Below are 12023 nucleotides of genomic sequence, written 5' to 3'. Positions count from 1 at the left end.
CTTCATCCACAGGTTCCTCTTGATCAGGAGGCCTGTAACAGATCCCCACAGCACTGTCTCCCAAAGCTGTTCTCCCTTTAACCCTGACCCACAAACTCTCTGTTAACTGATCACTTATCCCCAGACAGAGTTCCATACTCTCCAGCCTATCCCTAACATAAAAAGCAACTCCCCCTCCCCATCTGCCAGGCCTGCCTTTTCTAAAGAGCCTGTAACCTTCCATTCCAACACTCCAGTCACAGGAGCCATTCCACCATGTTTCTGTGATACCTATTATATTATACCCCTGTAGATGTGCCCACATCTCTAATTCCTCTTGTTTGTTCCCCATGCTATGGGCATTTGTATAGAGGCATCTGAGCTGAGCTCCAAATGAAGCCGGCTCATTGCCTGGAGCAGCTTGAATATCTCTACAGTGCTCCGAGCATTTATTATAGGTGCTGGCAACTGACTGGGTGTGTTGGGATGGAATGCTGCCCCCTCCCTCAGTACATCTAGTTTAAAGCTTTCTTGACCAGTCTGGGAAGCCGCCTACCAAAACCGCTCTTCCCCTTCATTGTCTGACCAGCTCCACAGGCCCCAGTAGACCTGGCCTACTAAATTGAGTCCCATATTCTAGATACCCAAACCCCTGACTATGGCACCACTGTTCTAACCATTTATTAACCTGGCAAATCCACCTAACCTTTTTAAGGTCCTCCCCTTTATCCTGCAGAATTGTCGAAAAGACTATCTGAGCTCCAGATCCCCTAACCACCTCTCCCAGGGCTCTGTAGTCCTTTATGTTCTGCAGGCTACTGCTATCTATAACCCTAGCACCCACATGGATCACTAGAAGTGGGTAACAGTCCGTGGGAATTACTAGACCAGGCAGCCTCTCTGCAACATCCCTGATCCGTGCCCTCGTAGGCAACACCCCTCCCTTGAGAGTGCCTCAGGTCGACAGATGGGTGCCTCTGTTCCCTTCAAAGCAGGGTCCCCTACCACTATGACCCACCGCTTTTTCCTGACAGCACCAGTAGCAATCTGAAGTACCTTCCCAGTTCCCTGCTGTGAAACTATAGTACCTGAACAATGTTTGAGCAACTTGGTGCGTGAACACCTCTCAGTTGCTGCTATGACCAACATCATGCAGATATGTAACTAAATACATTTTAAAAGCTGTAAGCAGATGGTAGCTAGTGTGACAAAGCAGTTTGAAACCATTTCTGGAAAGGAAATTACACAATTACTCAAAGATTATACATTGCCAGTAGTTACAGACACTACTTCACCCAGCAACAAAGGATGAATGAAAGGATGAAAAATACAAATCTTGCAATCCCACCACTTATGACTTGTGCTACTACTCACACCTCCAATGCTGCAGAAAAGCTTCTGCAAGATAAAAATCTTCCTTGGTGGCAGAAATCAGTTTCCCGAAGGCTGAAAAGGGGGCATATTAAGTGGTGCTGCCCTGTAAGTGGTTGTGTCAATTTACAGCCTATCTTGAGGCCAGTCATCAGAATTTGTAGACACTTGCAGATCACTCTGCAGCATTTGATAGCTGTGGAGGGATTAGAGGACAAGGTGAGATTCAGCTCTCCTGAAAACAGTGGGAAGACACTTCTTTCAAAGATACCACCACAAAGATGTGCTGGGACTTACAACAGGGTTAGTATATTTACATATATGTAGACAACATTTCAGAAACACTACTGAAGAGCATTACAATGCTGTTCACATTTCAGAAGGACACTCAAAAAAAATCTTTATATGCCAAAATAATTCCAGTTTTTCAAGGTAAAAAAAAGAAACTCAGAGTGTCATAGACAAGGACAATGTTGAAAAAGGAGAACTAAGAAAATCTGAAATTTCTTGCGTCAGTCTTATGTTATAACATTACAGAAATGCATTACTAACGCCATGCCGGATGCAGGGTCTAAGCAAGTACCTAAGGCAAGTATGGGACAACTTAGCAGATATGCAGCCACTACAGCAAAGACCTTAAGCTATAAAACTTGCCTGAGGGGATAAAAAAGCCTCAAAAAATTTTAATGACTACATTAAGGAGAATCACACCAAATCAACAGTTTATTGCTTGCATCCTCATATGTGCCAAGAGCATAAAATATATTTAACAATATATTCACTGTATGTCACTTCACATCTGATTTGACTGATTTCAGCTGGAGAAATACTCTGCACCCATGTTCATACACTGTATTTAGCTCCTATCCTGGTAATGACTACAGGGTTTAGATTTTATCTTGTAGAGTCATCAGTTCATCCAAACTATTCATCTTTGCCGGCTTGTACATCCTACCGAAACTGGCATATCACCATATTAGTGGGCATAGCGCCATTATAACAGATGGGAAAAGAAAGTAGTTGTGCCAGCGAGCTAGCGGATGCATCAAGTTTGAATATTAGGGCTGTAGTTTCCTCCAAGAATTTCACAAATGGCAGTCTATGTACAAGCTTTTCATGATCAATCGAATGGGATATGCCAAGGCAAAACTGGATCAATTTAAGACTCGAAGAACATCTTTGGCAGCTGTTGAAAGCAAGTTTGTAGCTCTGATGAAGTTGGAAAAGTCTTCTGCACAGAGCATTGGGGAATGAGTACCTTAATGAAATCACCACCTTAGATCAGTTCTCTGCACAACAGGCTTGACAATTTCAGCAGAAAAAATGGGTCTGCAGCCCTGCCGAGTTTTCTGATGAATGGCTCAACAGAATATATATACGCCAGATCTGCAGGAAAAAAGTCTAATAAATTACAAATGTATTTTGCTTGGCAGGAATACAGTTTAAAAATGCAAATCAGTAAAGTTGAAAATGCAGCTTATAAATTTTGCAATCTGCCTCAATATTGTACTTATCAACTGATACCTACTCACGTTACTCCTGTGGTTCATCTGTAAAGCTTTACATTTGGCTTAGATACAGCAGTAGCTAGTTTTATCTTAGAAATTATATTGTTCAAATAAAAAAAAATATCGCATTATTGTATTTTAATACTACATACAAGTGATTTTTTTAAAAGAATGTAATGTAGATTAAAATCCTCTGTCTACCTGCAATTAACTTTAGGCAATAATAGCTGCACAATAAAGTATGCCATTAACATGGATTGTTACTAATTATATCTCCAGGTCTTCTTTAAAGTTGGAAGGTGGCTAGGATTTTTCATGCCTCTACACAGAGCAGGAGTACATACTGTAACTATAAATATCTTATTAACTCAGGTGATGTGCATCAAACAGTATCTCTGTACACTATACAGGTGATTTTGACAGTTTTCCAAGTAGGCAGTGCTTATCTCACTAAACCCATCAATCAAGACCATAAATACCCAGAGGTCCATAGGCTGGATTCAGCTTGCCTGTAAGATTTACATGACCCTTTAGCTCTTACCAGTTTTCTGCTGAAAACTCTTGTTATGGACAAAGACTGATCTGCAGACCACTTCCACTATGCCAGTGGCCCACAACCTGACCCTTTTTCTGCTTTCTCAAACATGTTGGGTATGTGAATGATGTACATCCTGGAGCTCCTAGAGTGACCTATGGCTGGGATGTAACTAGTTCACAGGCAAGTATCAGACTACCTACCTGGACACACAAAGAAATCCCTAACATTTAACTAAACAAGTTGTACAAAGGAGTAGCATCCTGTCAGCTCATGTGACAAGCATGGAAGAGGGAGCAGGGAAGGAGAGGAACCAGCATCTCCAGCCATGTAATGGGGCCTATTCCACACAAGAAGATTAAAGCTAACCCATCTCAGGCATAAAAGATCTCTTAATTATTCAGTTAGAGATTTTTAACAGAATGAACACAAAATTTCTACCCTTTGAACACGAGGTCCATCTCTAATGCATTTAAAGGGACTGAACTAACCAAAATGCTTTTTGAAAGCAATACATACCAAATATGTAAATTGCCTCTTTAGTTAGGATTCAATACTCACAAAAAAACCTAGACCCAGTCTCATACATTTGTTAAGAAAATCAAAAACAGTTTCAGTTTAGTCAAAATCAGCAAGGAAACAGTTTATCTGTATGTTTTACTTATAGCAATTTATATAACAGTTTAGAACAAGCTTCCTTCCTCACTTCTTTTGTTCTAGGTATTCACACAATTACGTTATAGAAGTAGACCAAAGCTGTTTTCAATTTTTTTTTACTATATCACATATATACAATATATTAACTAATGCAAAACATACTATTTGCACCTTGTTTATACCAAGATAACTACTTATTTCAGTGACTATTTCATCTTCACTGATCTTCTAACAGTCAAACTTTCCCCTTAGTCATGTTTAAGATGTTACCACAACAGAAGTTTCAAGACATTGAGATCTTTTCAATACTGATAGCATGTGCCCCAACCAAACCACAACACTAACATGTCAAGAAAATACTATGTGCATTAACTGAACTAAAGGTTCTTTTTGTAATTGAAAGTGAAGGAATGAGTCACAGAATTGCCAAAGGTAAAAAAAGGCAGCTTTAGAAGGATAATAAGACACATCAGCTTTTGATACCAAGGGATGCTCAGAATTTTTAGATGATACTTCAGCTGAGTATTTCTATTGAAATGCTGAGAGCAAAAGCTAGGCCAAATAATAGTCAACTGCAGACTTCAGATTTAAGCCTACTGGTATTAACTTGTGCTTCTGTATGCAAACTGTCATAGGCTGTTCCGTACAATTCATGCTGCAAGACTTGAAGACAGTCTATCCTAATAAAGAATTTGCTTATTTCAGAAGTATTTTGGCATAATTCCTCTTCATGACAAACAAAAAACAGACAACAAAGAAAAGAGACTGGATTTTTTTTAAAGAAAGCATTTACAGTGATATCTTGATATTTACACTTTAGTCACATGATATTGTTCAAAATCACTGGCAACAAGAAGGTACAGGCCTTTAGTCCAACAGTTACTGCAACAACATTCTGGGCCGTATGTTATATATCTGCCCATCTTCGAAGGAAGAGTACTTCTTGTATCATCAGTAGGTCTAAGGAGGAATCCCCCTTACTCAGCATCAAAAAAAATTTGCCAAGCACTGAAAACTCACAATGATATGGGACATAAGCATATCAATGATCATATTCAACAGAGTTGAGTGACAACTAAGAGATCAGCAAACAAACCCTGAAAAGCCAAAACAGTACTTTTATTTTGTTCTCCATCTGAGCTACATTCCCTGTTTTAAGATTTTCATTTTGGCTCTAAGGAAAACAAAATTTGTTTGTTTTTCAGTAAGGAGTTTTCAGGCTATTACCAGCATGGACTATACGACATACATGCCACATGCTTGATAAATGGCTAGTGCATTTTCCAAATACACAGCAACAGTCTGCTTTTCTAACAATAACCAGCCTTTTTCACACTACCCAAATTTCATAATCTTCCCTGTACAGTGTCTGTTCCTCAGCTATCCAATCATACTCAGTTTACCCACAGAAGTCTGCATTATGGATAACTTGGACTTCAACAAGAAGGATTAAATGAGATATGTAACTAATTACGACATGACCAATGATTGGGGCTCAGCCCTCTGTGGAAAAGAAGCAGCAGTTAAGAGACGAAAGGCCAAAGTTGCTTCTGTGGAAGGGGACAGGAAAGGAAGCGTGCAAACAACAAATGAGCTACAACACGTGTTAGCAGAGAGGCATCCACACTAGAGCGGCAGAAATTTTAACTGCAGCAGAATGAAAAAGTATTTAGTGTAATGGCAGAGAAACAGAAATGTGACTACTCGCAAACTGAGGAGGCCTATCAGCTGCTGCCTCACAGAGCTAAGCATCAGAGTGCCAGAAGCCTCACGTCATTGTGATTTACTCTGGTGTGGCCCAAAAATAAACACATCAGTCGAGGTTTCTAGAGCATGGATGTTCTTTTTGTGCAGAACAATCAAAGTGAAGAGGTAGTGATTGATTTTCTAATGTACATGAGACCTTGGTTTATGGCGCTTTTTATTGGTTGCTCTTGGAATAGATTTCCAATTTGCTGTAGGATACAATTCCAGCTTAGCAGCCCTCTTGATCCTTCCATTTAGACACTATTTTTTTTTACGCTTTCCAACTCACTTCTTTAAGGAGCTGAAGGCTCTTTGTGCCAATCCACTTCGGTTGGCTTTTCCTCCTCCATTTCCTTATTTTGACTTCTGACCAAGACACAGCACTGTTAACACCCACTTCCAGCTGGCTGCCTCTCTGTAATCAACTACATTCCTAACTGCAAGTCCCACGGACACTTCTACGCCTTTTTTTTTTTAGCTGCATTTGAAGGCAAAATTAAACTAAGCCAGCGTGGTTAGCTACCAAAACAGAGAAAAAGTGCTAACCAGTTTCAAACAAGCCAACACAAAAACTTCACAGATTACCCGTTCTGCTATGCACACCATAAAGGTAAGCAAGACAACTTCCCCACGAATTCACATCGGGGTAGAAGCGGGGAGGGCGGGCCCGACCGCGGCCTCTGCAGCTGCCCCCCGGAGGAGCCCTAAGGCCCCTCTCCTCCTCCCACTCCGACCCCTAAGGACAAGGGTGCCACTAGCGCAGCACGGCCCGAGCGGGCAGCATAGCCTAGGAGATCGCTCCCTGCCCACGCACCCAACAGACCCGAGGCAGGGACCCCGCTCCCTGGCACAGCCCGGCTCCCTTACTTCTTGGTGTCGCTGCAGAAGAGCCCAAAGGCCGCGGGAATCGAGGGGGTCGTAGGGGTCGCCGCCTCCTGGGACAGCTCGGGGGCCGCCTCTCCTCCCTGCTCGCTGTAGCTGAGCCCGTTACCGGACATGCTGCTGCCGGTGCTTCCAGCCAGCTCTCACAAACTTACCGCCGAGCTACACCCCAAACCTTCCCCCCCGGAAGTGTCGGGAGAGCGCCAGCACGGCGGGGCGGGCAGGTCACGAGACCGGAGGCGGGGCCAACCGGCTGGGGCGGAGCCCAGTCTGCTTCGACGTGCTGTCGGTGAGACGGGTAAAGGGGGGGCGGGGGAGGTGAGCATACTTCTCCATGGGACACTTGGAGTTCACAGCCTCCTGTCCGATCCGGAGGAGCTTGGGGGCCTGCTTTGCCCTGAGGTAGAGACCCTTGAGCTGTTTGGGCACCAGGCTCTGCTTCTCACCCGTACGCCCTTTCTTGGGCGCAACCTTTGAAAGTACAAAGTATGGCCGATGGCATCAGCTCGTCTGTTTTTTCTGGTAATCCGTATTACAAGTTTATTTACTTCCCAGTAAATTGCGGCACGTCACGCTGACCTCCACACTCACGTTACAGAAGCGGTGGGGTAGCATAGAATAACAGCAGGAGTTTACATATGGGAGGCCATAAAATGTAAAAGGAAAAGTCAAAATTGTCTGAGAAAAGTTTCTTTGATTTGTTTTTCCAATCTTAATTTACAACCTGCATCTTTAACCTTTCCCCCCATTGTCTGAGAAATAATCTGTGTTCGTTAAAATGGACATCTATCCATCCCTGACATAAGTTAGCAGAGTCCAGTGCTTTCGTCCTGAGAGCTTAACTCATTTCCAAAAGGTTACAGTTCATAATTAATACTTTTCATCTTGCACAGGGAAGAGGAAAAAAATGGATTGTCATAATATTTTTCCAAAACAGCTTTTTGATTTGCTTGTGTTTCAAAAAACCTGTACATTTCTGAGTGAAACTGAGTCATTGGCAAGCAAATAAATGTGACTAAAAGAGTTACCAATAGAGGATCTATTAAGAGTTCGGGACTGCTGTAAGGGCAGTTGTCCTCAGTAGGTGCCTTCTATGAATGCCAACATTTTGGTTTTGGTTTATCATCCTCTCACAGCTTTTTTCTTTGCAGGACTGTGTCTTGAAAGTCATGGCTGTAGATGTCCCTGTGTGAATATGCTTGACCATCAACATTTTACGTGTTGTTTCTTTATAAACTTACATTTTTGTTCTGCCCTTTGCCCTTCTTGCACTAACAGCCATCATTGTCTTCTCTCCCATAGTCATACTCTCTGTGAGTATCTCAATATAACTGCCATTATAAATGTTGATACTCTTCCAGTGATGTGACTTGAGATGGACACCTCTCAATCATACCCAGTCAAATGGCATCCCACATCCTGAGTTTTATGGGATCAAAAACCAGAGTAGGCTGCTGGAGAGCTAGGTCTGAGCTAAACAAAGTTGTGCATTTACTGCTCTCCCAAGGGTTTATGATGTTGCTCTGATCTACAGAGAGATCTGAGAATTCGTACCAGCCATCCTATGAAGTTGTTTCTCTGTTTTTCAGACCATGCATTAAATTTCAAAAAGCAGTGGTGAGAACACTTGTACTTTGGTGCCAAACATGGTTAGGCTTACATGAAGGTGTCCCAGGTACATCTTTTATTTGTGTATAAGGCATATAGAGTGTAGGAATGGATAGCCTGCAATAGGCCAAGTCCATAGTTTGTCAGGTAGAACTACTCTAGTTTCTTTTAAGATTGTCTGCCTGTTCTTTGAAGCAAGAGGTTTAAAATGCTTGCTTTTTTGGTATAGATCTGTAAATCTAGTGCTTATTTTTAGCAGTAAGAAAAATTTAAAGTACAATCACCTAATTCTTTTATTTTTATTTATATAACTTAAAAAGTAATCGTAGGGGAAGGAATAACAGAAAAAGATAACAGTAGACTTGTAGAGTATTTCAGAGAAATTTGTGGGAGCACAAACATGGGGAAAAGCAGACAAGTGGGCTGTTGAAGTGGATAATCATGGGACTGTGATATGAGGAGCAGATAGTAACAGTGAAGCAGAGCTTGAAACTGAGTCTTGAAACTGAGAACAGAAAGCAAATATTATATGAAGATTTATCAGTTATCGTTAAACAGCCTTATGAGGAAGACTAGCGATAAGCTCTTGCTATCAGTTCTTAATATTTAGTTTTAGTCTGAAATATTCCACAACTGTTCAATGACTAGCCTTTTCTTGGCTACTTTAACTCTTCAGAATCACCATGCACTGATAATGTGCCTGCACATTGGGTATATATCTGTACAAGATTATGTCAGAATTACTGAACTATAAAACAAAAATGCTACCAAATCCACTTACATTCACTGATTAGAGTATACTATATTTCAAGTTTTTGTGCAGCATAAGAAAAATAAGACAAAGCTTGAAACGGGGATTTTTAATCACATCAAGGATTAAAACAGAATTCTTTTGCTTCTCAGTTTTCCACTCATCATGCTACTTTTTGAAACTGTTTCACCTCCATTTTCACAACTGCTACTTTCGTGGTATCTAGTAACTTGCATAGTTTCTTACTCTTCCATTCATAGATGTAAATGTCTATATAATAATATGTGATATTTGGATATAGCTTTTAAAAAATAATTGCACTGAGCAATAACTTCCAAGTCTGTACGGAAGGGAAGAGGAATTTTATGGATAAACACATAATACAGTTTCGTCAAAACATATATTGCATGTACATACACATCTAAGGAAAAAAAAAGCATGTTATGTAACAAACTAATTTTGTAATTCAAATAAGCATTAACTTTTCTCAGATTTTGGAAGCATTTATAGAAGATATTTTGAAGAGCTGTTTACAAAATTATGTCCCCTTTTTTTTAACTGCAGCTGAGCTGGGATGCTGTCTGCTTATTTGATGCCCTCTTGTGGCTCAGATTATTAGTATGCTGTTTGCCATGAAAACCAGGAAATGCATTGGTAAGGAAACAGTTTTTTAATAGAATTCAAGCTCTTTATAGCAGAAATGTCAAGATATTAAATGATTTGATGTGCAGGTATTGTGTAGCCTACACAAATATGTAAAACTTTTTACTTTTTTTTTTTAGCAAATATCATTTATGAAATATAAGTAATGATGCAATACAGACTTGTGAATATTAGTATTTTTCATTCAGTAATGATTTGTAAATCTGGTGTATAATCACCTACTCTGAAATGAAGAACCAAATACTAAATCGCTAACCTGAAATAATGGGGTTTCAGTCTGCGGCTTAAGCTCAGCTGCTGGTATTCCCAAGTAGTTCAGGAAAACTAATGGGTCCAAGAAAACACATTGATCTGCTTCTCTCCAGTTGAATCTGGAGCTGAGATAATAATAAAAGCTAACTGGTGTTCTTTCAAAAATTCTTAGCAGAACGTGCTACCATTTTACGTGAATGAGCTGCTCACATATCCACTGTTGAGACCAGGAGACTCTATTTTACTCCTACAGCTCTTCTACAAACTCTGAAATTACACAACATGTGTCCCCTGGCTTCATCAGTTAATATTCTTGCAAATGATTATGAAGATATTGGTTAAATGATGAATAGGAAGAGTAGAAAGCAAAAAGCAAGAATAGAACACAAAAAAGAAAATGTTTGAAAAATAGAACAATTTGATTATATAAGTTCTTTGTAAGTTCTTCAAGCATAAATATGCAAAATAGATATTACCAGAATTAGAACTATAACTTTCATTTATATATAAAATTAGATTTTACTTTTATTCTGATAGAATTAAAAAAGATCAAGATTGTATTCAAAACTATTGCAGAAATATAAAAAACTGCAAATATAAATAAAACTAGTGGAGTAAGTACTCTTTCAGTCTTGTACTAATACCATACCTGGTGTTTCAATAATTAAAATCCATATAAGATCCAAGGTGAATTAGACTTAAAAACTTCCACTATAATTGAAAAGATTATATATTAATTCCTCATTATTTAATCTTCACAGATATTTAAAATCACACAATCAAATACCATATCAAAGTAGAAAACCCATATGAACTTGGAACAAATTCCTGGTCACATGCAGTGCTCACAGAACTCAAGTCATGAGTTTAAAAGATTCAACACAATGCTCAAATTTTTACTGCACTGTATCCTAGTTTAAAAAAAATATCTACTCCTATAGAATGAAAAGAATTATTGCATCTCAGAAGATTTACCTTGCTCAGGAAAAGAAATTCTGGGTGTGGTGGGTCCTTTCAAACATCCAGCTACCCATAACTACCTTTCTAACGCAGTCACAAGTTACAGATTCATTCTTGATCTGCCTTGTTAACGTCAATTCTAGGTTTCCCCTTGGATCATGGAGTCAGAGAATCATAGAGTGGTTGGGGTTGCAAGGGACCTTAAAGCTTACCTAGTTCCAATTCTCCCCCTGCCATGGGCAGAGACACCTTCCACTAGGGGGAGAAACAGAGAACTCTCTTATTGTAGGAGGCACAGTAAGGAAGGCACAATGCCAAGAAACGGTTACTCTTCACATTTTCCTCAGGGTGAAACACTTAAATTACTTACCCTACCGGATTTTTTTAATGCATGTTAATTTATAAATGGTTTCTGGAAAGAACATAATGAACTGGCTGAGAATCAGGTCTGTAAGCAATTGCTACACTCAAGTGCACTTAAATATGAAAGGGGTGAAAAGGCCAATAAATTGTCTTCCTGGCAGATCAAGAATAAGAAAGTTGAAAGATTTATCTTGGAAATAACACTGGATATACAGAAGATAATTTCAGCCTTTTTTTTTTTTGTGTCAGAGATTCCCCTTGCAGTCACATCTGAATAGTGACCCTTCCTAACCTAGAACTCCAAAGGCCATGGAAACATGTGCTCTTGTTGAACATAACTCTGCCTTTTCTTGGAATAATATAAGGGTTTCTCAGCACCCTACAACTGTGATTGTAAAACTAGCTTATTTAGTTATTTAGATCTGAAGGGTTTTTTTCTATAATTAAATGTTATCTCTCAGACAAGATGTATGTCCTGTTTCTGAAAAAATGTAGGGAATCCATAGTAAATAGAATTTATGCAAAAAAAAATCTGTTTGAAATATTTTAAAAATAATTATAATTGTAATATTATTACATTTGTAATTATATTAATCTTAATTACATTTATTTAATGTTAAAGTATAATTGTAAGTATTACATTAAATTATGAATATATAAATTACAATGTATAAAATAATCTTACATTAAAATGTTTGTGGAAATACCAGACTGTGTCTCTGGTATTTGTTCTTTTTACTAATTAGAC

The 12023-nt window shown here is 39.3% G+C and overlaps 1 protein-coding gene and 1 long non-coding RNA gene across 3 annotated transcripts in view; one reads left to right on the top strand and one right to left on the bottom strand.

The window, feature by feature from the left end:
* AP3B1 (adaptor related protein complex 3 subunit beta 1) overlaps nt 1-6885 on the bottom strand; it is a 161013-nt gene extending 154128 nt beyond the window's left edge. Inside the window, exon 1 of the mRNA XM_034073030.1 lies at nt 6664-6885. Within this exon, the coding sequence (XP_033928921.1) occupies nt 6664-6794 (131 nt within the window). The 5' untranslated portion in view covers nt 6795-6885. The remainder of the gene's footprint in view (nt 1-6663) is intronic.
* Nucleotides 6886-7102: 217 nt separating this feature from the next.
* Nucleotides 7103-12023, top strand: part of LOC115945290 (uncharacterized) — a 33077-nt gene continuing 28156 nt past the window's right edge. The window contains exons 1-2 of one of the 2 annotated variants that reach the window (XR_004079652.1): nt 7103-7200; nt 9602-9691. This is a non-coding gene — a long non-coding RNA (uncharacterized lncRNA). Of the gene's footprint in view, nt 7201-7864; nt 7992-9601; nt 9692-12023 lie in introns of those variants that run through there. The other variant, XR_004079653.1, reaches the window with a different exon arrangement.

This window comes from Melopsittacus undulatus, chromosome Z (assembly GCF_012275295.1).
Source record: "Melopsittacus undulatus isolate bMelUnd1 chromosome Z, bMelUnd1.mat.Z, whole genome shotgun sequence".
Lineage (NCBI taxonomy): Eukaryota > Metazoa > Chordata > Aves > Psittaciformes > Psittaculidae > Melopsittacus > Melopsittacus undulatus.
Note: the sequence above shows the minus strand (reverse complement) of the source record. Positions and strands in the feature narration are given on the sequence as shown.